Source organism: Neurospora tetrasperma (assembly GCF_000213175.1).
Source record: "Neurospora tetrasperma FGSC 2508 unplaced genomic scaffold NEUTE1scaffold_2, whole genome shotgun sequence".
Classification (NCBI taxonomy): domain Eukaryota; kingdom Fungi; phylum Ascomycota; class Sordariomycetes; order Sordariales; family Sordariaceae; genus Neurospora; species Neurospora tetrasperma.
Window position 1 is genome coordinate 2,221,074 of NW_009799100.1, and position 13,296 is coordinate 2,234,369.

At 53.5% G+C, this 13,296-nt stretch overlaps 4 protein-coding genes across 4 annotated transcripts; 3 read left to right on the forward strand and 1 right to left on the reverse strand.

Moving 5' to 3' along the window:
* Positions 1-1,154: 1,154 nt before the first annotated feature.
* On the forward strand, positions 1,155-2,557 carry NEUTE1DRAFT_116391 (uncharacterized protein; the record flags this gene model as incomplete). The annotated part of the gene is made up of 3 exons (XM_009851065.1): positions 1,155-1,533; positions 1,615-2,119; positions 2,176-2,557. 3 exons carry the CDS (start codon positions 1,398-1,400, stop codon positions 2,405-2,407), a joined length of 873 nt encoding a protein of 290 aa, XP_009849367.1.
* Positions 2,558-2,945: 388 nt separating this feature from the next.
* NEUTE1DRAFT_116392 (uncharacterized protein) lies at positions 2,946-4,489 on the forward strand (the record flags this gene model as incomplete). Its single annotated transcript, XM_009851066.1, has 2 exons — positions 2,946-3,023; positions 3,215-4,489. Coding segments are annotated over 2 exons (688 nt in total), but the record flags the coding sequence as incomplete, so codon positions are not given.
* A 1,440-nt stretch (positions 4,490-5,929) lies between these two features.
* Positions 5,930-7,567, forward strand: NEUTE1DRAFT_78831 (mitochondrial carrier protein LEU5; the record flags this gene model as incomplete). The annotated part of the gene is made up of 2 exons (XM_009851067.1): positions 5,930-6,517; positions 6,610-7,567. 2 exons carry the CDS (start codon positions 6,272-6,274, stop codon positions 7,534-7,536), a joined length of 1,173 nt encoding a protein of 390 aa, XP_009849369.1.
* Positions 7,568-9,269: 1,702 nt separating this feature from the next.
* Positions 9,270-11,177, reverse strand: NEUTE1DRAFT_78834 (inorganic phosphate transporter PHO84; the record flags this gene model as incomplete). The annotated part of the gene is made up of 2 exons (XM_009851068.1): positions 9,270-10,508; positions 10,572-11,177. The coding sequence occupies 2 exons, from the start codon at positions 11,043-11,045 to the stop codon at positions 9,270-9,272; spliced, it is 1,713 nt and encodes a 570-aa protein (XP_009849370.1).
* Positions 11,178-13,296: the final 2,119 nt, after the last annotated feature.

Genomic DNA, 13,296 nt, shown 5'->3' on the forward strand with positions numbered 1-13,296 from the left:
CCAGAAGTGGCGCTCTGCAACGGCCCCTCCTTTTCGCTTATCAGAACTGCACGCTTTTGACAGAAGTCAGACCGACAGCTCTACCTAGCTTGAGATACCTATCTTGAAGTACCTAGGTATCTCCCACGGAGGAGCTGTATCAGGTACCTCTATGCTGTGGTGATGTTCTGCGTAACCGCGGCGGTAACCAGTTAGTCAGTGAAGCTCCAGCTCCCGAAACCTGAGATGCAACAGCGCGACACGGCAGTTGATCTCAATGCCTTGATCAGAGTGACGGGAGGTTCAAAGAAGGGAATGGCGTGTTCTTGCTCCAACTGCCTAGGCGGTCTAGGTGGTCAATTGTACCGTGATTTGAACTGAGCCAGGGGGCTTTGGTCGTCGTTCCTGTCTTGCCCTGTCGTCCCAGGGGTCACAATGGGATGTTTGGTCGCATAACGAGTGGAATCCATCCGTTGAATCGTGCCACTGCCTGCCCTGGGGTAGCCCTCTCGCACTGCAGGTGGCTCCCGAACACGTCCACTCCAATTTTCAACAGCTGTCCGGCATGCGGCACCTGCCCAAAGAACAGACCACACATCAGGTCGTCCAGCTCCACTACGACTGCGGGGCAGCTGCGATGGAAAAAGGACCCACCTGTCAGCAGGTGACCCCCGGTCGCTTCCGGGCTTGGTGCCCGTGCACCAAGCTCTTTTGGCTCAACCCTACCCCGCATTTTCAACGCACGTCAGGTCCCACCAAGTGGGGTTCTCGAACAACCTAAGCTCCAGGACCTGGAGGTCCAGCGGGGGCGGGTGGTACGACTGCCGCTACGGCACGCGCCATTCCTTTCTGAGGTGTAAGTGAGGTTTCATCCAATTCACCATCGAGGTTCTCTGCCGCAAAGCTTGCCGGCCGCGGATGCAACCGACTGCTTGCGGACCGGAGGTGCACCTCATTGACTGGTACTCTGCTCTTCCCCGGAGAGGGAGCGGACGATCTGGGCTTTCATTTCCAGGTTGGTAAGTCTGAGCCCTTGCTCGATCCCCTCCTCACGTGAGGTGATCATCTGGCACGATGCCCTCTTTCTTGTGAGTGTAGTCATCGATGGCTCCTATCCCCCTCCTCAACGGGCTCTGTCCATTGAGGTACGTCTCGCCTCATTTAAGAAGGAGCTTCCCGTGCACCCCGCGGCCACCCATTTTGTCCTGTTCAGTCCATCTCACAAAGGTGATATCATATACGTCTCTACAAATTCATAGCAAAACGCGATCTTTGAGAGAGCATTCCATCCTCCAAGACATTTCACGATCCTCGAATTCTATCTTTGTCGGTAGTTCACGGCCTGCCACATCGTCAGACCATTGCAATCCATTCTTCTCTCTCACTTCTGACTTAAACACCACAACAAGGTCGTCAAGATGGCACACAAATCGTCTGCAGTGGCTGATGAGCCCATTGACGTTCTCTTCGCCCTGCATCCCAAGTTTAACCTCATGGACTTTGCTGGCCCTCTCGAGGTCCTTACCACCGCCCTGCACGAGGCCAATGATCCTTGTAAGTCAGCCATACGTCATACCCTCGACCCTTTACGTATCTGTCGAGGACCAAATGGCTAATGTTAGGTTTATGATACAGCCTCCAGAGCCTTCGAAGTCACCGTCGCCGCCGGCGAGTCCACCGTTCTCTCAGACCAGGGAGTCGCCATCCAGTCCCAGATCACCTGGAAGGAGGCCCACGAGCGCCTATCAGAATTCGACGTTCTCGTTGTCGTTGGCGGCAACGTTAATGACGCCATCCTGAAGGCCAAGGCCGAGCCCATGCCCCTCATTACTGCCTACTCTGAGATCCAGAAGGCCGATCCCACTCGCGAGCGTACCCTGCTTTCTATCTGCACCGGTTCCATCTTCTTGGCCGAACTTGGTATCCTGTCTGGTCTTTCTGCGACCACCCACCCTGACTATATGACCCAGTTCGAGAATCTCTGCAGCCACTCGGCAGTCCGTGATCTTACCGAGCGTACCGATGTCATTGAAGATGCCCGATACGTGGTGAACAACTTGCGCTTCGACATTGGAGACGAGGATGAGAATCCCTACGTGCGACGCAAATCTGACGCTGGCCGCCGTCCTTCCAATGCCCGGTGAGTGCTAATACCTTCATTCATCTAGCAAGAAACTCTACTGAAACCGCTTACAGAAAGGGATCTATGTCCTTCAAGGGTGCGACACGTCGCGAATCTATTGCCCGCCGCGCAGCGATGCGCCTAGGTGGACTGCGTGTTATTACGAGTGGGGGAGTGACCGCTGGCCTGGATGCAGCTCTGTATCTGGTCAGCGTTATGGTTTCTGAGGAATCTGCTAATGAAGTTGCCCGTGTCATGCAATGGACTTGGACCAAGGGCGTTGTTGTTGATGGTCTTGATGTTTAAAGCGAGGCGCCGGTGGTTACACAAGATGGTCTCGGTTATGGAAGGGAAATCGCTTCACATGGAACTGTTTTTCATCGAAGGATCAAAAGGCATACGATGACAGCAATGATTGAAATGAAACAAAAACTGATAATCGATCTCTTCTGACGATGCATCCTGCAAATTCCTCCCGTCGTTCTTCCGTCGTCGCGGTTGAAGATGGAGCAGGGAGTATGGCGCAAGGGTCTTTCACCCAAAACTAAAGTTTGCACTAAGGTAGTCTCTAGGCCCACTGAGCCCACTTTCACCGGTGCGGGAGCTTGAGAGCTCCACTAGGTACGCCGAGGATGTTCTCCACCAGGTCCCCCTTACGAGGCCGCCAGCTGGCGCCGGTCCGGGGGGAATGCGGAAAATATTGTCGAAACGGGGAATTGCCAATCTTTCAATCGGCCGGCTGCTCCAGATTCTCAGGTGCTGTGAGTACGGATCCCCGGCGCGATCTCACTCATTGACAAGGCGCGTTCCCTCCCGTCCTTCGTATACCCACCAGATCCGGCACAATGGCCTCCGTAGCGAAAACGGGTGCTGAGGCACTGAGGAATGCCCCCTTTAGGGTGGGCAAGAAGCAGATCTTCCTGTAAGAAAGATATTACCAAATCTGCGATGCGATTACGCTCGTTATACCTGCACAGTCCGCCTCTCCCTCTCTGCAAAAAGCTCCTGTTCTGTTCCCCTAGAGTTCGTGATATCGCAGACATGACACCCCATCCATCCGTCTCGTTTACCAGACTTCGGAGCCGGCCCTAACAAAGTGATGTTGACCAACAGGCCAAACCACGTCATCACGTTCGTCCGCCCGCTGCCCAAGCAGCCGCCTAACCTCGCGACCTTCATCGTCCCCCTCGAGTTCAACAAGCTCGACCTGCGCGACTACCTCTACCATGTCTACAACGTCGAGGTGACGGGTGTCCGCTCCTTCGTCAACCAGCGCATGCACGAGCAGAGACACGGCGATGTCGGCAACTGGCGCCGCCCCAAGTCGCAAAAGATGATGATCGCCGAGCTGGCCAAGCCGTTCGTCTGGCCCAAGCCGCCCGCTGAGGATGCCCGCGAAGCATTCGACTACGCCATGTGGAAGAAGCAGAAGACGGCGCAGGAGCAAGATACTAAATTCCAGGGTATCAGGGCCCAGGGTGAGGTCGTGCCGCCGTCGCAGTTTGAGGTGACCAAGGACCGCAAGGCCATCAAGGCACGGCAGAGCAAGTTCCTCTCGGGTGAGGAGACATGGGCGCCCGGAAAGGTCAACGCATTTCTGAATTCGAAGATTGTGCCGGTGGAGGAGGGATGGTCCGAAGTAGAAGAGAACCTGCCTTTGGATGAGTCGGCGGAGGCTGCCGCGGAGGAGAGCAGCAGCAAAAGTTCGGAGACTAGGCAATGAATATGAGGGCCAGCCTTCTTGACTGTGTTGCACCTATTGAATTGGGTTCTGGGCTGAGTAGGGAATGGGTGGGACGAAGGGAAGTGACAGAGCGAGGAAACTTCAATCGTTCATACAAAAAGAAACGATAATCTTGGAGCGGATAGAACTGGCTTGGCGGGAATCTGATTGTATGATACATGACGCACCTGTTGGACGGGACATTTGCGATTTTACCGTGTAACATGTAGGATACGATACAGAAGTAGACCGGGAGCAGCACTAGAAGGCGTTCCGGTTGTCTATACTGCTTGCCTCACCGTTCTTTTGATGGAACGGGCAGCCCTTCTTCTTCTTCTTTTTCCGCAACAAGTTCTACCCAACAACTACGGTGCTGAAATAGCAGACACTGGTCGCCCCAGCTCCACCACCCTGCCGTCAGGTTCCGGGCAAAAACCTCCAAAGCTTGATAATCGGGCGGCAGAAGGTCGGCGAACAAACCTCGCAAATTGGGTTTCCTGGAATGGAGGTCCGGCACTGTTACGATGACCTTGGTCTCTATAGGACTTCGCTTCTTGACACCCGGACCGGTTCCACGTTTCCTCGCGAGCAGAAGTCGTTCCCACGGTTTCCTCCAGGCGCAATCAAGACTCACAATGGGCTCTCCGCCGGTGGTCACCTTCAGCCATATCCACTCGCCGATCAATTCGACTTGCCACTCATCGAAGATACCCTTTGGGCATGTGAGAAGCTCGGCGGCTCGCGCCGAGTTCGTAACCCATACAGCTACGAGACCGTCCTCAGATAAGTGCGATGCGACAGGAATCTGGGAAAGAAGGTCCCTTATAGAGTCCGCGTCACGCGCCGGTTGGTAGATGCCCCTTTTCCTCTTTGCGGATCGGTTAGGCCAGGGCGGATCCATGAGGATCAGATCAAATTTCTTGGGCGCCGTCGCGAGAAACTGAGATCTCCGAGACTCCACCGTGCCAAGCAGGTAATGAGATGCCTTTGGAATGGTGTAATGGGAGAGGTCTGGCGGCGCCTCACCAGAGGCATCGTCAAAGCTTTTGGCATTGTCTGAGACGTCACAAACCTCTCCGTCAGGACCCCGCTTCCCGTTCCGGTTGACTGTCGTCGTTAGGCGATTTATCCTTGGCAGACAATGACGCGGTAAACACCATTCTCCGTGATAAAAATGCTGAATGTCTTCCAAGGCCGACTCGGCAGCGGAACGGGCCATCAGTTTCGCTATGTGATCGGAAGCAGATGGAGCAGCGCTGGCCGGGGATGATCGCGATTTCGACTTGGGCTCCGGAGTCGGAAACGGGGAGGACGGAGGTTCTGCCGAAATCAGGGTCCGTAGCTTCAGCGGAGTAAGCGCGCCATCATCAAGCTCTCTCGGGAGAAGCTGAGCTTCCTCGATTGAACGAGGCAGATCCAGGAGGAACACTGTTCGATTATCGTTGTGATATAGAACAGATGAGTGAACCATAATCACTGAACTGATCCGGCCTAGATGGAATAGAGATCTGATCAAACCGGTTGTGTCCGGGCTGGGGGTGAAGGGACCCCAGTTTGTCACTGCACCCCGCAAAAACAGAAGCAGAGACGGGAGCCGGAGGGCGGAGGGATGATTCAAGTCTAAATCCAGGGCAAGGAACAGTGGGATTCCCGACTGGTAGTTAGTGGTGCATCCGCCGCAAGGTTCCGTCCAGTCACGATCATGTTGGTTGTGGGGCCGCGTTAATACGGGTAAAAGGGTCCGAATCTGGCAAAGAAGACGGCGTACGTAACAATCGATAACAATTCAGAAGCCGAGGAAATGGGCGGTCATCAGGCGACGCGCGACAGTACTCGTTTCGTCGGGGTCGCGTGACCAACACGAATGGTGGCTTCTGCAGATTACTCAGCGCCGCCGTTTCTAGGTATACAGACTCGACAGGTTTTCTTCGGCAATCCTCGGCTGGCAGGGACCGGCTGGCCGGGGAATTTGGGAATTTGGAGGTCGAGTGAGTGCATCTCACCCGAAGCGGTGTTGGAGAGAAAATGGGGGAACTTGAATGTGCCCTCCAAGGATTGTCTTTCCCCGGCTCCGCTACAAAGTGTGTGATGTAATAATCCCAGTACCTGTATCGATCCTCCAAAATACCTTCAGTTCCTGTAACACACAAGCAACAACAATTCCCCAGACTCAGTTCTGGAACCAGCGCTCCCTTCCCATTCAATTCCGCATCCATTGCCCTCCTATTCTTCCATCTCGGTGCCGCAACTCTAGGGTTGTGCTTCTGGCTTTTGATCGCAAAGCAAAACCGGCAACTTCTACCGTCGCATCGGCGAGCCCGCACGCATTCACCTAAAGACTTCTCCGCCGGCAATGCGCTTGTAGAAAGGCGTATTCTCTCTTTCTCCTAGATCGCGATCCTTCGCATACGATATTCTGGGCCCTTTCGAGGCCCGCGTCAGAGGGAATGCCCCCGGCGCTCATCAGCCATGCCTCCATGTCGGGGAGCGCATCAAACGAACCACGAGAGGTAACAGCTGATGCGTTCCGGCTAGGGGCCAAGATGCAGAAGGAGAGAGGTGAAGCAACGATATGCCCAACAGACGATGAAGCGTCGGTACCGCGGTCCAAGAAGCATTCGAGTTCGCAGAAGAAACGGAGTTTGGATTACCTATGGAGATCGGGAGTAGCAGGGGGCTTGGCCGGATGCGCGGTAAGTATTTCCAATTCTATCGGCACTACACTGGTCGCATCTCGTGCACGCTTTGACGGCGATGGTCGCGACTGACTCTTTTTGTTTGGCAGGCCAAAACCGTTGTCGCACCGCTTGATCGGGTAAAGATCCTATTCCAGGCTCACAATCCACACTTCGTCAAGTACGCGGGCTCGTGGTGGGGCTTTGGGGAGGCCATAAAAGAAATATATCGACAGGATGGGGTTATGGGTCTATTTAGGGGGCATTCAGCAACCCTCCTAAGGATCTTTCCGTACGCCGGTATCAAGTTTCTGGCCTACGAGCAAATAAGGGCACTCGTCATCACTCGGAAGGACCACGAAACCCCCCTACGGCGGCTTGTGAGCGGCTCGCTTGCGGGCGTCACGTCCGTCTTCTTCACCTACCCCCTCGAACTCATACGAGTACGGCTAGCGTTCGAGACAAAACGGGAAGGCCGGTCATCCCTCCGATCCATCATCAGGCAGATATACAGCGAAAATGCCCTCACAATTCCCAAAAACGCGCCGACTTCAGCACACGCGCCCGCTCTGATTCCGCGGACCGGGCTCGCCAACTTCTACCGCGGCTTCTCTCCCACCCTCCTCGGCATGCTTCCCTACGCCGGTATGTCCTTCCTCACACACGACACGGTTGGCGACATCTTCCGGCACCCGAAGCTTGCACAATGGACAACACTACCGCAACCAGAAAACGCGCCGGCCGGTAAGGCTGCCCCCCTGCGCTCATGGGCGGAGCTTTCGGCCGGTGGTATCGCGGGATTGGTCTCGCAGACGGTGTCGTACCCCTTGGAGGTCATCAGGCGGCGGATGCAGGTCGGCGGAGCGGTCGGCGATGGTCATAGGTTGACCATTGGCGAGACGGCCAAGCTGATCATGCGGGAACGGGGGGTCCGCGGCTTCTTTGTCGGCTTGACTATTGGGTATGCGAAGGTAGTTCCCATGGTGGCTACGAGCTTTTACACCTATGAAAGGTTAAAGACATTTTTTGGCATCTAGAAAGCTCTCTCACTTTTCTCCTCTGCTTACTAGGTAGAGGGTCTCGAAACGGGCGGTCAAGGCTCGGATTATTGACTTGCTACAAGGGTTATATGTACTTCGGGTATACGCGCGAGACACATATTTATGGTGTTGGTTGGCTTTGTTCTTGATAGGTACATATATACACATTTAGAGATATTCTCGGCTTAGAGTCGAAAGGGTGTCATTTTCTCGTTTGGGCCACTTCAGTACCATTCTCGCAGCTAAGTCTTACGCCGTTTGTAGCCATAAGATAGTCTTGGTTATTTAAGTATCTTTAGGCATAGGAAGAGCACGCAAGACGGATGTGACTCCACAGAAAACACGATAAAATGTGTGTTGAATGCCAACACCAGGATCTCTGAGCGGTATCGTACAGAATCAATGGCCGCGGACATGTGAAGAGCTATCAACCGATGCCAACACTAGGATATATAGACAATCACGTGTTTGAGGAATTGCACTGTTCGTTCAAGGTTACAAAAGATATTGAATCAAGCAGACACATGAAGGTCGCGACTAGAGAATGTAAGAGCGCCAATGAAATGTATAGGAAATCAGTATCCTCTAATCTTAGTTGCAAAAATTTGTAGGCCATATGCACAGTCTGAAAGAGGGAAATTATTTGACCAGACAGGTCGCATGAATAACTGCACTGAATGGGCAGAGACGAGCTAAAGCAATCAGAAAGATGAAAGGGTAGTACTACCTAAGAAAGCAGTGACAGAGGAGTTATAAGAGGATGACTCAAGGCAGGTTCGAAGTAAGAGGACAGTTACGAACGGAAGTGGCGCGGTTTACCTTTGCCGACTACCTCTAAGAGCGTCTTGCCACGGTTGTCTGATGAGTGTACCTTCCAAACACGGAATTGAAGTACCGTGTAGCTAGATGGGAGGTAGCTATCAGGCTTTCAGGAGTTACTGATTTATCTTCATCGAAGAGAATTGAGAGCTGATTAGAGAACTGCAGAGACCAAAACCTGCAACGGTATGCTCAATTCTTGTTCTTGGTTCTTTTCCTTTTCTTTTCTTTTCTTTTTCTTTTCTTTTCTTTTCTTTTCCCTGATTTCATTTTTCTGTGTAGTGACATTCGCTTAAACTCGGTTCGAGAGCTGGCAAAGGTACTTAGCACCTTCCAATAAGCACAGAATGATGCCGAGATGCTCGACTTGTCGTAAGAGCGCATGTCACCGGATGGGGTGTACAATGCAGAGGTAAGTAACCATTGTGTCAAGGATGAATTGAGGTTCTTCTCGCAAGATAGAAGGCCAGTCCAGTGTCTATATTGGATGGACAAAGCGTAAGACGATGTTACTTACAGTTACGGTACACATCTCCGATGTATTACGACCAAAGTCGAGGCACGTGAGCCCTCGAGACACTCTCGTCTTGTTCGTCCCATCTTCAATACATCACATTATCAACCACATACAGCGAAGCGCAAGTTCATGAGATATTCCGAGTTGTCATAATCTCTTCTTCATTGGACATTTCCGGGTATTATCGATTCCTCCTGCACCAGATTCTATCGCTCCTCCCCTTTTGTTTTTGCCCCCCTTCCCCCCACCCCCACCAAACAGACAACCATTCTTCCCTCCAGGTTCTATCGCTCCTGCCCTTTTCTGCTCCCCAACAAGCCATTATATCATAAATCAATAAAAAGAATGGAAAACACGTGCCATTACCAACAACCCTTGATGGGCCAACCCCTCCTCAAGCGTTCACAACAGCACTACTCGTGGGTGCCTCCGTCTTATTCTCAGTGACGGTCGTATCCCTCTGCGCCTCCTCCTCACCACTCATATCGAACTCGCCCGACAACTCCTCCAGCGTCTTCCGCTTCGTCTCGGGAATCAAGAACGTGGTACCAACACCGAGCAACATGAAGAGAGCATAGATCTCCAACACGTGGTTCATCCACGGGTTCGGGTTTCCTCCCTTGACAGCGCCCCTGGTGCGCAAGGGGGCAATGGCGCCCTGACCGATGATAGAGCCGATCTTGCCCATGGCGGCGCTCAATCCGTGCGAGGTAGACCTGTAACGAGTGGGAAACACCTCGCCGGGCACGATAAAGGTGGTAGCGTTGGGACCAAAGTTGAAGAAGAACTGGGCGAGGACGAAGATGGCGAGCAGCGCGTGAGGCGAGAGGTGCTTGTAGGCGAAACCCATGACCACGAAAAGAATGGTGAGGATACCGAAGCCCATGAACTGGATCGGCTTACGACCGACAGTGTCGACGGTGAAGACGGTGACCCAGTATCCGGGGACGGCGCCGGCGAGGACAATGATCAAGTTGCCGACGGCGGTGTTATAGAGGATCTCGTACGTGTTCTTGGCGCCCGTAGTGGAGTAGCCGATGACGTTGAGGATGGTGGCGTTGTTGAGCGAGACGCCGTAGTAGGCGATGTCGAGGAAGCACCAAGACAGGGCGGTGCCGGCGAGCAGCATGGCGTTCTTGCGCTTGGAGTAGTGGCGGAAGAAGTCGCCCCAGCTGGCCTTGGGGATCTCCATCTCCTTTTCGGCTTCCTGCTTGGCGACGATGCGGGTGGCCTCGTCGGGCTGGCCCTTGGGCTTGCCCGTCTTGAAGGCTTCAATGTCGTCACTGGCCTGCTCAACGTCCCTCTTGACGTCGAAGGTGTAGCGAGGAGTCTCGGGGATAGTCAAGCGGTAGTAAAGCGCGATGCAGCCGGGAACAGCACCGACACCAATGACTGTCCTCCACATCTTGTCAACGGCAACGGCACAGTCTCCGGTGCAGGAAGCCAGAGTAGGGGCAGCCTCAAGCGACTTCTTGAAACCGAGTGTAACGAACAACATGACGAATGCGGCAGCAAGCTGGCCAAGACCTTGCATAGCAAAGACGGCACCCATCATGGCACCTCTCCACTTGGTTGTAGCAAATTCGGAGGTGATAATGCTGGAAAGAGGATAGTCTCCACCGATACCGACACCCTGTTGTAATAGGTGTTAGTTATATGTTTCTTGTGAGAGGGGTTCGTCTGAATGATTGCTTACCATAAGGACACGCCAGAAGATAATGATACCGATGATGTTGATGGAAGGGGACCCGGAGGCCAAGGCCTGAGCGAGAGTGGCAAAGATGATGAACAACAATTCCAATCCGTACATGCTCTTACGACCGAAGACATCAGCAGCAGCGCCGAAGCCGACCTGCCCAATGACCGTGCCGGCCGATGTCGCGAGCTTGATGGCTGTGTCGGAGGTTGTAGGCATCTTGCCTTCGCCTGGGAAGTAGACAATGCCGAGCATGAGGGTCAAAAGAGAGACGGTGAAGATGTCGTAAGAGTCTGTGAAGAAACCGACACCGGCAACGGCAACGGCCCGAACGTGATACCATCCGAAAGGTGCTCTGTCGACTTCGGCGAGGGCGAGTCGTCGCCTCTCGTTGGGATCCTTAATGTGAAGAAAGTCATTGTAGAAGTTGTGGTAGGCGTTGTTGCCTCCGGCAGTCTTCTGAGGGGTATCCATGGCTTGTTGTCGCGATGGCAGTATCGAATAATTGAGCCTTTGTTGGTCCTCAAGACAACGAAGTCGGACTTGGTCAAGAGACTTGGTGGTCCGATGGGAACCAAGGGAGGTAGAAGGGCGGAAGGACTTGGCTCTTATGCTGTCGAGGAAAATAGGAAGAAAGGAAGGAGTTGGCATGCGTGGGAATTTATCTTATAGCATTGTAGGAGGAATGGGACTACAGTGTCCCCAGGATCAGGTATTCACATCGGATGGCGTGAAAGCTACTGACAATTTCCGAGACATCACCCAGTCCCGCGGGATATCCTCAATAGTTTGTTTGACGCACCCACCTCCCACGCCAATGGTCAGTCGATACTTTGCCTTTACGAGCTAGCAAACCCATCCTGTTCACTCTCCCCTACAAAGAGCACGATAATGCCCTTGCCATCTTCCTCCCATCCGAGACAGAGAACCTGTCTTTACGGACACGTGGGTAGCGTACCATATCCAGCGAGCTGTTCAACCACCACGCACCCAGTTTCAGCCAAGACAAGACAGTGGAGGTAACTAAGGCAAAACTCTGAAAGCTTCGATTACTTGGCATAATGCCCTAAGGTGCAGTTTTGCACTCGGGAAGCGTCTTGGATGCCTGGGCGCCCAGTGCTCCTCTCACAGCGACACTACCCTACGTCGCTGAGCGTGGTCCGTATGCAAAAGAGCATCACATACCGAAGACCAGACCCAGCCGTTGGCTGCAAGTGCTCAAGTGCAGAAGTGCTTGGCTGATGCTTGGGTATCCAGTTTGAAGGAGGCATGAAGCTCGTGGGCTCAGCATTACACCTGATTGGCCGGTTGCTCACGGGGTGGGGGTTCCCTCATCTGGAAACTCGACAACAAGCTTCCTCGGCTTTGGGACAAGATCGATATCGACGCCCGGTCTAGAAAACTCTTTCCAGAAGCTTATCCCGATGTCCAGCTCCTCTATCTCCGGGTCCCCTCCTCCGACCGGACCAACCGTCGGCCGTAGGGGAGGAAAAGGGAGAAAAATGTCGCCGATCTGTCGTTAACAAAAACGTGTTTCTTGTGCCTGGCCTCCTGCAAATCGGAAGTGCCCGAGTGCTGCATAATGGGCGAAGTCTAGCACCTGGTTGGCCCACAGCGCCAGGAACATCATACACGAGAAGGGAGCATGTTGGATGCCTATTGTCCGAGAACGACTCCACAAAGTTGATCTCATCATTTGTTGGTTTTTGGTGTAGTGTACTGCGTACGGTTGAGGCAAGTCTCAGGTCGCAAAGTCTGGACTGGTCTGTTGCCCCGTCCTGCCCCGTCCTGCCCCGTCAAGACCCCTGGACGCTGTCTTCGCCTCTAACCTCACTTAGCACCTTGGCACATCCACCTGCATGGGCCACTAGGGGCCACTACAACCCCAGAAAAGAGCCGCTCCCACCTTCAGAAGGGTCTTCCCCGCGAATCGCATGGAAAGAGACCACACGTGTGAGCACAACGCGCCGTGGTTCGCCTTTCCACCATTGGTTCGATGGATCCTTTAAGGTTCCGTAAGCCCCTGTCACAGCAGAATCCACCCACCCACTTGCCCACGCGAGCCACGCACTCGGGTTATCCACCAAGACCAACGACCATTGTTGATCTGTGAGTGAGACGTCGAAACATGTTCTTTCAAGTGCACGGAATCACCCGTGATTTCGCACACAACAGAAGACATGAGCAACATGTCTTTCATCTTGTCTTCACCAAATCCTCGTTTAAGGCCGGTGCTGTTCCATCAGTGGGAACTGGAGCAGTCCTCGCGTCAAGGCATCTCGCTTTAAGCTCCAAGGTTGGCCACCAGCTTGTCTTTATGCATGTTCGAGCAAGCACGAGAGCCGCGTGTGTGACTTTGAAGATAGGGGGACCCTTCAATTTCAAACTTTCAGCACGTATCGTTTGATATGCCTTGGCAAATCCGCAATGCTCGGCCGATCACAGCGCACGGATTTCCTCTGGTTGACAACAACCCATTCTGGAGGTTGATAGACTACGAAAACAACTCGCAGTACCGTGAAGTCTGAGATTCAGTCTGGTGTTGTGGTACAAACCGGTATAAACAATCTCGATGAATCTGGTGCTCAACCTGCGTATGCCAAGCTGATCTGACAACCCAAGTGCCCGGTGCGTCCCATGCCTCTGTATGTTGTGCGGCAAACATCATTCAGCGAGCCGTGCCGGTGTCAATAAACTTCCGGGACCATATCGAGAGCACATATAG